A 13,441-nucleotide genomic window follows, 5' to 3' on the forward strand; every position below is an offset into this window, starting at 1 on the left:
ACGCATGTTCTTGCTGCACCATCTGCTAACATGCGTGAGCTGCCGCATCAGGAGTTGCCGGGTTCCAGCACTATGCGGCATTCTCCTCAGCCCATGCAGCATGCTCTGCAGACCTTACAGCATGCTCCGCATACCATGTAGCATGAGCCGCATTCCATGCAGCATGAGCCTCATACCATGCAGCATGAGCCTCATCCCATGCAGCATGAGCCTCATCCCATGCAGCATGAGCCGCATGCCATGCAGCATGAGCCGCATACCATGCAGCATGAGCCGCATCCCATGCAGCATGAGCCGCATACCATGCAGCATATGCCGCATGCCTTACCTCATGCTCTGCATACCATACCGCATGCTCTGCATACCTTACAGCATGCTCTGCATACCTTACAGCATGCTCTGCATTCCTTACAGCATGCTCTGCATACCTTACAACATGCTCTGCATACCTTACAGCATGCTCTGCATACCTTACAGCATGCTCTGCATACCATACCGCATGCTCCTCAACCCACCGCAGCCCCTCCCACGCACCAGCACTCTGCTTTTGTTGTTGCCAGCTCCCACACTCCGACTGCGGAGAAGGTTGACGATGCACCCGTGGGCCTACACCTCCCACGGTTGTGCGCCCGGCATGGCTTCATGCTCTCACACTCTTGTTGTGAGAGCTCCTCCACCCATGCACAGTCAACCCTGCCAGATGTTTGATGACTCCCACACACACAGCACTCCGTTGCCGTGCGGGAGCTACCACAAGCTGCCGTGTTTTGACACGGTGTGTCAGCCTCCGCAACACACTGTGGTTACCGCCACTCGCCAGCAGCAAACTAGTCAGGCAGGAGTTGAGGCTTCCCCACACATCTTTGGTTGTTGCCAACTCACAAACTGTCATGCAGTTACATGACGTTGCCTTCTGGTCTGCTACTTATACACCAGTGCTGTATGTCCTCAAGCTCCTGTTGTGGTTGACAGTTCAGTTTTTGACAGTTCACAGACTGTCAAGCAGTTTCATAACGTTGCCTTCTGGTCTGCTGCTTTTGCACCAGTGAAACCCTCACTGAGAGAACTTAGCTTTTCTCGGATATGGTTCCTGTAGATGAGAAAGTGCTGTTCTCCCTCCTTCTGATATTCCCTTGAGGACTCTGTCATTTGGAGAGGAGCCTTAAGCTGCTTAGCCTCCTATGGACTTTTATTTAAGCATAACATGCTTCCAAGGAGGGTAAATGGTTCCGCTTCAGTCGCTAACCCCGTCTGTTGCCACACCTGCTCCCATAGACCTTGAGCTTTGTTGCAAGACATGCAGTCCAAGCTTAATCCTTGATAGAGGATTTCTTTTTACGGAGTCAGTGTGTCACTGGGAAGACGTTCAACAACCAGCAGAGGTGACTTGTTGTGACGCGGTGCGGCAACCTCAGCAACCCGATAAAGAGTTGTCTGTACTACCCAGACAGTCTAGACAGTTTCGGGTTGTCGCTGTACTTCCTCGCTTCCCCATGGTTGACAGTTCACAGACTGTGCAGCAGTACCATGATCTTGTGTCCGGCTCCATCAGACGACTGGCTTTTAAGAGCTCCCACAAGTCGTCGCTGTCTGGAGAATCTCAGATGGACTATGGATCTGACCAAGGAACTGGGCCTCCTGGTCAATTTAGAGAAGTCCCAGCTCGTCCCATCCCAGACCTTTGTCTACCTGGGTATGGAGATTCAGAGTCGAGTTTTTCGGGCTTTTCCGTCGGCCCCAAGGATCAACCAAGCCCTAGAATGCATCCAGAGCATGCTGAGAAGGAATCGATGCTCAGTCAGGCAGTGGATGAGTCTAACAGGGACACTTTCATCGCTGGCCCTGTTCATCGAGTTAGGGAGACTCCACCTCCGCCCCCTTCAGTATCATCTAGCTGCTCACTGGATAAAGGACATGACGCTAGAGACGGTCTCAGTTCCTGTTTCCGAAGGGATGAGGTCTACTCTAACGTGGTGGAAGAACAGCTTTCTTCTCAAGGAAGGTCTACCTTTGGCTGTTCAGAACCCCGACCGCCGTCTCTTCTCGGACGCATCAGACACGGGCTGGGGTGCGACATTGGACGGACAGGAATGCTCGGGAACATGGAATCAGGAGCAAAGGACACTTCACATCAATTGCAAGGAGTTGTTGGCGGTTCATCTGGCCTTGATAAACTTCAAGTCCCTCCAGCTAAACAAGGTGGTGGAGGTGGACTCCGACAACACCACAGCCTTGGCTTACATCTCCAAGCAGGGAGGGACTCATTAGAGGAAGTTGTTCTAGATCGCAAGGGACCTCCTCATCTGGTCAAAAGATCGAAAGCTCACGCTGGGAACAAGGTTCATTCAGGGCGATATGAATGTCATGGCAGATCGCCTCAGCCGGAAGGGTCAGGTCATCCCCACAGAGTGGACCCTTCACAAGAATGTTTGCAGCAGACTTTGGGCCCTGTGGGGTCAGCCAACCATAGAGCTGTTCGCTACCTCGATGACCTAGAGGCTCCCGTTGTATTGTTCTCCGATTCCAGACCCAGCAGCAGTTCACGTGGATGCTTTTCTGCTGGATTGGTCCCATCTCGACCTGTATGCATTCCGGCCGTTCAAGATTGTCAACAGGGTACTTCAGAAGTTCGCCTCTCACAAAGGGACACGGCTGACGTTGGTTGCTCCCCTCTGGCCCGCGAGAGAATGGTTCACAGAGGTACTGCAATGGCTGGTCGACATTCCCAGGACTCTTCCTCTAAGAGTGGACCTTCTACGTCAACCTCACGTAAAGAAGGTACACCCAAACCTCCACGCTCTTCGTCTGACTGCCTTCAGACTATCGAAAGACTCTCAAGAGCTAGAGGCTTTTCGAAGGAGGCAGCCAGAGCGATTGCCAGAGCAAGGAGGACATCCACTCTCAGAGTCTATCAGTCTAAATGGGAAGTCTTCCGAAGCTGGTGCAAGGCCAATGCAGTTTCCTCAACCAGTACCACTGTAACCCAGATTGCTGACTTCCTGTTACATCTAAGGAACGTAAGATCCCTTTCAGCTCCTACGATCAAGGGTTACAGAAGTATGTTGGCAGCGGTTTTCCGCCACAGAGGCTTGGATCTTTCCACCAACAAAGATCTACAGGACCTCCTTAGGTCTTTTGAGACCTCAAAGGAACGTCGGCTGTCCACTCCAGGCTGGAATCTAGACGTGGTCCTAAGGTTCCTTATGTAATCAAGATTTGAACCTCTCCAATCAGCCTCTTTTAAGGACCTCACATTAAAAACTCTTTTCCTCGTGTGCTTGGCAACAGCTAAAAGAGTAAGTGAGATCCACGCCTTCAGCAGGAACATAGTTTTCACATCTGAAACGGCTACATGTTCCTTGCAGCTCGGTTTTTTGCTAAAAACGAGCTTCCTTCACGTCCTTGGCCTAAGTCGTTCGAGATCCCAAGCCTGTCCAACTTGGTGGGGAACGAACTGGAGAGAGTACTTTGCCCAGTTAGAGCTCTTAGGTACTATCTAAAAAGGTCAAAACCTTTACGAGGACAATCAGAAGCCTTATGGTGTGCTATCAAGAAGCCTTCTCTTCCAATGTCTAAGAACTCAGTTTCTTACTACATCAGGCTTCTGATTAGGGAAGCACATTCTCATCTGAAGGAAGAAGACCTTGCTTTGCTGAAGGTAAGGACACATGAAGTGAGAGCTGTGGCTACTTCAGTGGCCTTCAAACAGAACCGTTCTCTGCAGAGTGTTATGGATGCAACCTATTGGAGAAGCAAGTCAGTGTTCGCATCATTCTATCTCAAAGATGTCCAGTCTCTTTACGAGAACTGCTACACCCTGGGACCATTCGTAGCAGCGAGTGCAGTAGTAGGTGAGGGCTCAGCCACTACATTCCCATAATCCCATAACCTTTTTAACCTTTCTCTTGAATACTTTTTATGGGTTGTACGGTCGGCTAAGAAGCCTTCCGCATCCTTGTTGATTTGGCGGGTGGTCAATTCTTTCTTGAGAAGCGCCGAGGTTAGAGGTTGTGATGAGGTCCTTTAGTATGGGTTGCAGCCCTTTATACTTCAGCACCTAAGAGTCGTTCAGCATCCTAAGAGGACCGCTACGCTCAGTAAGGAAGACGTACTTAATAAAGGCAGAGTAATGGTTCAAGTCGTCTTCCTTACCAGGTACTTATTTATTTTATGTTATTTTTGAATAACTAATAAAATGAAATACGGGATACTTAGCTTCTTTGTTAACATGTATGCTGGTCTCCACCCACCACCCTGGGTGTGAATCAGCTACATGATCATCGGGTAAGATTAATATTGAAAAATGTTATTTTCATTAGTAAAATAAATTTTTAAATATACTTACCCGATGATCATGAATTTAAGGACCCGCCCTTCCTCCCCATAGAGAACCAGTGGACCGAGGAGAAAATTGAGTTCTTGTTGACAAGAAGTACTTGAGTACCTGCTCACAGATGGCGCTGTTGTGTACACCCCCACCTGTATAGCGATCGCTGGCGTATCCCGACCGTAGATTTCTGTCGGGCAACAGAGTTGACAGCTACATGATCATCGGGTAAGTATATTCAAAAATTTATTTTACTAATGAAAATAACATATTTTGATAGTTTTATTAGCTACAGGTAAATCTTGATGATATTCTCTTTCATAAGAACTAAGCTGTATTATATTCTGTACATGAAATTGAAATCATTATAGCTGGTACACCTTTAATACTTAACTAAATATTTCATCTAATGAAAGTAAATATGTTATTTTCATTAGTAAAATAAATTTTTGAATATACTTACCCGATAATCATGTAGCTGTCAACTCCGTTGCCCGACAGAATTCTACGGGAGGGATACGCCAGCTATCACTATACTAGAAGGGGGTGTACTCACAAGCGCCACCTGTGGCCAGGTACTACAGTACTTGTTGTTGACGCCACCTCACTTTTTCCTCGGTCCACTGGTTCTCTATGGGGAGGAAGGGTGGGTCAATTAAATCATGATTATCGGGTAAGTATATTCAAAAATTTATTTTAGTAATGAAAATAACATTTTTCAATATTAAACTTACCCAATAATCATGTAGCTGATTCACACCCAGGGGGGTGGGTGAAAAACCAGTGTACAAGACTAAAGGATAGCTAAGTATCCCGTATTTCATATAATCAGTTATCCACAATAACAATGAAATAATAAGTACCTGGTAAGGAAGTCGACTTGAACCGTTACTCTGCCTTTAATAAGATCGTCTTCCTTACTGAGCGCAGCGTTCCTCTTGGAAGGCTGAATCAACTCAAAGGTGCTAAAGTATACAGGGCTGCAACCCATACTAAAGGACCTCATCACAACCTTTAACCTCGGCGCTTCTCAAGAAAGAATTGACCACCCGCCAAATCAACAAGGATGTGGAAGGCTTCTTAGCCGACCGTACAACCCATAAAAAGTATTCAAGAGAAAGGTTAAAAGGTTATGGGATTATGGGAATGTAGTGGCTGAGCCCTCGCCTACTACTGCATTCGTTGCTACGAATGGTCCCAGGGTGTAGCAGTACTCGTAAAGAGACTGGACATCTTTGAGATAGAATGATGCGAACACTGACTTGCTTCTCCAATAGGTTGCATCCATAACACTCTGCAGAGAATGGCTCTGTTTGAAGGCCACTGAAGTAGCCACCGCTCCCACTTCATGTGTCCTTACCTTCAGCAAAGCAAGGTCTTCTTCCTTCAGATGAGAATGTGTTTCTCTAATCAGAAGCCTGAATAGTAAGAAACTGAGTTCTTAGAACTTGGAAAAGAAGGTTTCTTGATAGCACACTATAAGGCTTCTGATTGTCCTTGTAAAGGTTAAGACCTTTTTAGATAGTACCTAAGAGCTCTAACTGGGCAAAGTACTCTCTCCAGTTCATTCCCCACCAAGTTGGACAGGCTTGGGATCTCGAACGACTTAGGCCAAGGACGTGAAGGAAGCTCGTTTAGCAAAAACCGAGCTGCAAGGAACATGTAGCCGTTTCAGATGTGAAAACAACGATCCTGCTGAAGGCGTGGATCTCACTTACTCTTTTAGCTGTTGTCAAGCACACGAGGAAAAGAGTTTTTAATGTGAGGTCCTAAAAAGAGGCTGATTGGAGAGGTTCAAATCTTGATGACATAAGGAACCTTAGGACCACGTCTAGATTCCAGCCTGGAGTGGACAACCGACGTTCCTTTGAGGTCTCAAAAGACCTAGGGAGGTCCTGTAGATCTTTGTTGGTGGAAAGATCCAAGCCTCTGTGGCGGAAAACCGCTGCCAACATACTTCTGTAACCCTTGATCGTAGGAGCTGAAAGGGATCTTACTTTCCTTAGATATAACAGGAAGTCAGCAATCTGGGTTACAGTGGTACTGGTTGAGGAAACTGCATTGGTCTTGTACCAGCTACGGAAGACTTCCCCTTGAGACTGATAGATTCTGAGAGTGGATGTTCTCCTTGCTTTGGCAATCGCTCTGGTTGCCTCCTTCGAAAAGCCCCTAGCTCTTGAGAGTCTTTCGAAAGTCTGAAGGCAGTCAGACGAAGAGCGTGGAGGATTGGGTGTACCTTCTTTACGTGAGGTAGACTTAGAAGGTTCACTCCTAGAGGAAGAGTCCTGGGAATGTCGACCAGCCATTGCAGTACCTCTAAGAACCATTCTCTCGCGGGCCAGAGCGGAGCCAACCAACGTCAGCCGTGTCCCTTTGCGAGAGGAGAACTTCTGAAGTACCCTGTTGACAATCTTGAACGGCGGGAATGCATACAGGTCGAGATGGAACCAATCCAGCAGAAAAGCATCCACGTGAACTGCTGCTGGGTCTGGAATCGGAGAACAATACAACAGGAGTCTCTAGGTTATCGAGGTAGCGAACAGATCTATGGTTGGCTGACCCCACAGGGCCCAAAGTCTGCTGCAAACATTCTTGAGAAGGGTCCACTCTGTGGGGATGACCTGACCCTTCCGGCTGAGGTGATCTGCCATGACATTCATACCGCCCTGAATGAACCTCGTTACCAGCGTGAGCTTTCGATCTTTAGACCAGATGAGGAGGTCCCTTGCGATCTAGAACAACTTCCACGAAAGAGTCCCTCCCTGCTTGAAGATGTAAGCCAGGGCTGTGGTGTTGTCAGAGTCCACCTCCACCACTTTGTTAAGCTGGAGGGACTTGAAGTTTATCAAGGCCAGAATAACCGCCAACAACTCCTTGCAATTGATGTGAAGTGTCCTTTGCTCCTGATTCCATGTTCCCGAGCATTCTTGTCCGTCCAAAGTCGCACCCCAGCCCGTGTCTGATGCGTCCGAGAGGAGACGGCGGTCGTGTTTCTGAACAGCCAAAGGTAGACTTCCTTGAGAAGAAAGCTGTTCTTACACCACGCGAGAGAAGACCTCCTCTCTTCGGAAACAGGAACTGAGACCGTCTCTAGCGTCATGTCCTTTATCCAGTGAGCAGCTAGATGATACTGAAGGGGGGGGAGGTGGAGTCTCCCTAACACGATGAACAGGGCCAGCGATGAAAGTGTCCCTGTTAGACTCATCCACTACCTGACTGAGCATCGGTTCCTTCTCAGCATGCTCTGGATGCATTCTAGGGCTTGGAAGATCCTTGGGGCCGACGGAAAAGCCCGAAAAGCTCGACTCTGAAGATCCATACCCAAGGAGACAATGGTCTGGGATGGGACGAGCTGAGACTCCTCAAAATTGACCAGGAGGCCCAGTTCCTTGGTCAGATCCATAGTCCATTGAGAATCTCCAGACAGCGACGACTTGTGGGAGCTCTTAAAAGCCAGTCGTCTGACGGAGCCGGACACAAGATCATGGTACTGCTGCACAGTCTGTGAACTGTCAACCATGGGGAAGCGAGGAAGTACAGTGACAACCCGAAGCTGTCTAGACTGGGTCGTACAGACAACTCCTTATCGGGTTGCTGAGGTTGCCGCACTGCGTCACAACAAGTCACTTCTGCTGGTTGTTGAACGTCTCCCCAGTGACACATTGACTCCGTAAACAAAAAATCCTCTAACAAGGACTAAGCTTGGACTGCATGTCTTGCAACACAGCTCAAGGTCTATGGGAGCAGGTGTGGTAACAGACGGGATTAGCGACTGAAGTGGAACCATTACCTTCCCTGGAAGCATGTTATGCTTAAATAAAAGTCCATAGGAGGCTACGCAGCTAAAGGCTCCTCTCCAAATGACAGAGTCCTCAAGGGAATATCAGAAGGAGGGAGAAAAGCACTTTCTCATCTACAGGGACCATATCCGAGAAAAGCTAAGTTCTCTCAGTGAGGGTTTCACTGGTGCAAAAGCAGCAGACTAGAAGGCAACGTTATGAAACTGCTTGACAGTCTAGTGAGTTGGCAACAACCAAAGATGTGTGACTGAGAAGCATGCGGTAAGGTATGCAGAGCATGTTGTATGCAGAGCATGCTGTATGCAGAGCATGCTGTATGCAGAGCATGCTGTATGTAGAGCATGCTGTAAGGTAAGCAGAGCGTGTTGCATGGCGTGTAACATTTCCCAGAAATTCCATGACCAGTGCTAGAGTGAGTAATATCGCATTACCGTTCATTGAAAGTGCACGTGCCGAGGGAATTGATTTAGACTGTTTTGTTGATGAATTTGATAGCCGGCATGATAATCGTAGAATTAAGCTACACTAAATGTACTATAATCTACTTCACCTCAGGAAAGGGAAACTCGCCCTGTTGGCAACACTGCATTACTTCATGCATGCTTGCATGGGGTTTAATATCAACATAATATTACCTTACATTCATAACTCATGATTCATTTTTGTTTAGAAGATATTTTTGCCATATTTTGCGATTTGTTAAAAATATATTGCAAGGAATACATATATATTTTTATATAAGTAATACAAATAACCTCCATTATCATAATGTTTGTGTAGGCATACATGTATATGATTACAAATGCAAGTTATGAAAGTAATGAGGTGTTATTATTGTCTTTTGTTATTCCCAAGTTGAATGGGAAGAAGCTCAAGTTGAGGAAAAAATGGCAGATGCATGCGTTGAGGTGGCTGACTCATAGCATGAGGTTGCTGCCTTAAGAGTTGCGCTTGCTGTAAGGGTTGCGGATGCGCAGTAGCAGGTTCCTGAGGAACGAGTTAAGGTTCCTGAGGTGTGAGCTGCAAGAGTTGAGGTAGCGGCTGCGCAGAACGCAGTTCTTGTCTCGCGAGTTGAGGTTCCTGAGGTGCTAGCCTAAGGTGGTCGCTGCAGCGAGTGCTGAGGTGGCTGCCTCATTGATGGAAGAGGTTGTCGTACCTCAAGAGATTGTTGCCTCGCTGGTGGAACCGCAAGCGGAAGCGGAGGAAGTAAGGCATAAGACTCCTGCTCCCATTGCTGAGGTTGCCTTAAGGAAGGTTAAGGTTGCTGCACAACGCTGGTAACTGGCAACTCAGAACGCGGTAAGGTAGCCTGAGGAACCTCAACTTCGTACGCCTGGCAGACTGGACTGCGGAGGCGGAGCTCTCGCAGGAGGAGGCGGAGGTTGCTGCACACCGCTGGTAACCTCAGCCTGAAACTCACGCATTAAGACCGCAAGCTGCGACTGCATGGACTGCAGCAAAGTCGTCTTGGGATCAACAGACGATAAGGTCTGTTAAGGCAAAGCCTTAATAGAAGATGAGGTCTGTAGAGGCATCGCCTTACCTCTCTTAGGAGGTGTGCAGTCACCTGATGACTGAGGAGAGTCAGAGCTAACCCAATGACTGCATCCGGGTTGTTGAACTCTAACTTCGTACGTCTGGCATAGGTCTGGACTTTACGTTTAAGAGGTCTTGAGACCTGAGACCAGCGTTTTCTCCCCGAAATTTCTTCTGCAGACGAGCAAAATAAGGGCTCAATCGTCTGCGGGTGGGAGTGACGGTCTCTGTAAGACACGCCCGCAACCACCGAGGATACTTCTGTGCGCCGATCAAGGCCTGCCGAACCCTTTTGCCCTTCGACATTGCTTCTCCCCTGGGCTTGGGAGCTTGCAAGATGTCCCGGACTGGGAGGACGACTGGCACGCACAGAAGTACCCTCACGCACAACACTGACACACTTTGCGCTAATCACTTATCACTTTTGATTTTCTGTTTGCACTTATTTCACTGAACTCGAAACTTTAAGTGGTTTGTACCTGAAACACGCAATTCTATCCTTTCTCAAAAGTTAGTAATTGCGAAAACAGAATTACAATGTAACAGAAAAATCTAATGAAAGATAAATAATTCAGTGGCTGGAAAGAGACTAAACACTAGATCAAATAAACTACGTTTAAAATCTCTCACCGCATAAAGCTTGAGAACAAGAAAAAACTCTAGAAACGTTTACCTTCTTCCCCTAAAGAGACTAGGGAGAAGAGCAAAAACGATAACAACGTTACTCGCTTGAACGAAACGTTTATCCTCCTCTTTCTCCCTCCGTCTCTATCTCTCTCTCTCTCTCTCTCTCTCTCTTGACTTAGAACCTGAGAGAAGAGCCCAATCATATATATCGTTAAAACATATTATTGTTAAAGGAAAAAACTGAAATATTTCCCAATTTATTAGAATTAAAACCATTAAGTTAAGAAAGAATGAACGAAACGCTAGACACGGTTACTCTTACTGCAACGTGACACCGTGAAAATTCTCTCTCTATTGTGACGATAGAGCGCAAGTTGAACGTTCTGAACGTCAACAACTGCAGAGACAAAACAAAACGTTAGTTCAACTTTGAAAACAGTACGAGACTATCAAAGAAATTCTTTCAAAAACATTAAAATAGCAAAATATGTTAACAGGTAAAACCGAAATGACGGGCTCAATGTTAATTAACTTCGGTACCAAGAAAAGACCGCCTACTATTAGGAAAGGTCGAATATAAACAAATATAAAAATTAATTTTAATAAGTTTATAATAAAAGGAAGTTAATCGAAGAGGCCTATAAAAGGCGGAGAGATATAAAATAAATCTATAACTTTTGTTAAGCAAAATTAAGAAAGAGAGTCTATACTCTCTTAGACACCAACACTTCCGTCTAAGGGAAGGGTCGGCCATTTAAAGGTGAAAGAGAGTTCATACTCTCTTCGTCACCATAATTAATCAAATTAATTCCAAAAGCTAACTAAGCTAATATAGAAGTTTCCAGTATAGCGAATAGCTGCAAATTTTAGAGAAATACTTCACCAAACCGTGAACAATACTCCAAAATCATAAGCGTATCCAAGAACGTCTTGCCGGAAGCACGGCAGAGGAAAAAGTGAGGTGGCGTCAACAACAAGTACTGTAGTACCTGGCCACAGGTGGCGCTTGTGAGTACACCCCCTTCTAGTATAGTGATAGCTGGCGTATCCCTCCCGTAGAATTCTGTCGGGCAACGGAGTTGACAGCTACATGATTATCGGGTAAGTTTAATATTGAAAATTGACCCATTCCATAACATTCTACAGTAACAAAACTCATGGATTGTTTAACACTTCCATAAGCAAATAAGTACAATTTTTACAGATTTTTACACAAAGGCAAGCAAAAGCTATGCTATATCTGCAGATCGTATGTCTGTGTAAAAAGTTTTTCTTAAGTTTTGTGATTTATCTACATCAGCAGTGTGAACTGGTAGACTGTTAATTTTTATTCATTACTGCTTGTTATTCTTCTTATTATTAGGTAAACTACAACCCTAGTTGGAAAAGCAAGATGCTTTAAGCCCAAAGGCTCAAACAGGGAAAAATAGCCCAGTGAGGAAAGGAAATAAGGAAGTAAACGATATGAGAAAAAATTAACAATAAAATATTTTACAAACAGTTACATCAGAACAGATGTCATATATAAACTATAAAAAGACTTTATGTTAGCCTGTTCATCATAAAAACATTTGCTGCAACTTTGAACTTTTGGAGTTCTACCGATTCAACTACTCAATCATTAAACTATTCCCTTTTCTCCTTAAAAATAATAGAGTATTGGGGTTTATATTGTCTTATTCTAGCCAAAAGCTGACATCGAAGAATAGCCGAGTCAGAACTAACCTGAAGTTCCTTTACTGAGAAAAGTTACGCAATGTATCCAAGTAAAACCTTGAATTGGGAATCACCATCTGTCTCGGTATCTTCTAAATCATTAAAGTCTTTGGAATTTCGATAATTCACGTCCACAAAATATTTTAAATAAAGTTCCATTTATTCTCGGACCTTCACAGCGTCATCTCGGTGAGGGTTGCTGTGCAGTGCTACTGCCAGTCTGTTAATATTTTGATCCTTTATTACACACAGCATCAAGTAAGTTTTATTTATTCTACTTTTCATATTCTTTGCTATTTATTCTTCCTGGAAAAGTATATTTTATTTAATATTATGGAATATCTTTTAGTTATGATAACTTTTCTGTATTTTTACGTTTCTATGTTCCTTTTTTCCAGGTAGTTAGATATTATTTATGTTAGCCAAATGAATGATGGTAGAGGTAACGCTACATTTTTTTACCACTTACCCACAACCCATCAACAACAAAACAGTAATTACTCGCTGTATTTTCTATGCAGAAAGGTATCCCATATATTGCCTGTGCTAGCATAGCCTACATTACTCTCAGGCTACATCCAGATAAGGCCTCGCCTACATTCAACGTCGGTACCCCAGTGCCAACCATGGATCTTAATGATGGCAGGCACCTCTGCTACTCCTCCCAGTCTAAGTAAATTGACAGAAAAGGATTACTGTTGGCATATGGAAACTGTTAACTTCATCAACATAGAATTAATGAAATGAGCACAAAGCTAGCCTATGCTTAAAAGCTTTTATTGATGGTGTGCCAGCAGATACTTTACAATTGGAGTTGCCTGAGTCGTAACCTAACATGATACTTTAGTTAGTGTTTTTAGCCTACCTTCAGTGTTAGAACCATTGATAGCCAGCTAGTCATTCAAAAGAGCTAGCTAGCAAAATAGATTACTCTCCAAGTCATCCTCCACCTCCCAGGCCAGCTATGGTTAGTAGGTTAGGGGGCTCAAGCATCAAGGATTGGATCTTTCCCTTTCAGGTATCATAGCGGTTTTATTATACTACTGATTATTGAAAGGCCTACAGAACAAGGTAAACTTTTGAGGTTCCTGAAAACTTATTGGGCCTTACCTGCAATACAACATTAATATGTGCGTGAGTTGGGGTACAATAGTGAAATTCTTTGAAACTGCTCGCTGACATTCTTCCTGCAATTCATGGCACGAATACAGCTTGTGAATTCTAGATGTCACTCTATAGACATTGGAGTATTGGAAAACTGGTAGCAATTCCACTTGATTGTAGTACATGAGATTTTCAACACAAGCCTGAAATCCAAAAGGAAATTCCTATGTATTAAATGTTCTATACACACATCACTCATGGAGTATTCCCAATGATTGCAAAACTAATTAAAATCCTACTCTTTACTCTTTCCTCATACACTTGACAACAC

At 45.0% G+C, this 13,441-nt stretch overlaps 1 protein-coding gene and 1 long non-coding RNA gene across 2 annotated transcripts in view; one reads left to right on the forward strand and one right to left on the reverse strand.

Annotated features, from left to right (window-relative positions):
- LOC137655807 (uncharacterized) overlaps positions 1–13,441 on the forward strand; it is an 85,397-nt gene that overhangs the window by 4,506 nt on the left and 67,450 nt on the right. The gene's annotated exons all lie outside the window — the stretch shown is intronic.
- Nprl2 (Nitrogen permease regulator-like 2) overlaps positions 1–13,441 on the reverse strand; it is a 30,580-nt gene that overhangs the window by 2,706 nt on the left and 14,433 nt on the right. The window contains exon 4 of the mRNA XM_068389962.1: positions 13,117–13,313. Coding sequence (XP_068246063.1) covers positions 13,117–13,313 — 197 coding nt within the window. The remainder of the gene's footprint in view (positions 1–13,116; positions 13,314–13,441) is intronic.

Source organism: Palaemon carinicauda, chromosome 16 (genome assembly GCF_036898095.1).
Source record: "Palaemon carinicauda isolate YSFRI2023 chromosome 16, ASM3689809v2, whole genome shotgun sequence".
Taxonomy (NCBI): domain Eukaryota; kingdom Metazoa; phylum Arthropoda; class Malacostraca; order Decapoda; family Palaemonidae; genus Palaemon; species Palaemon carinicauda.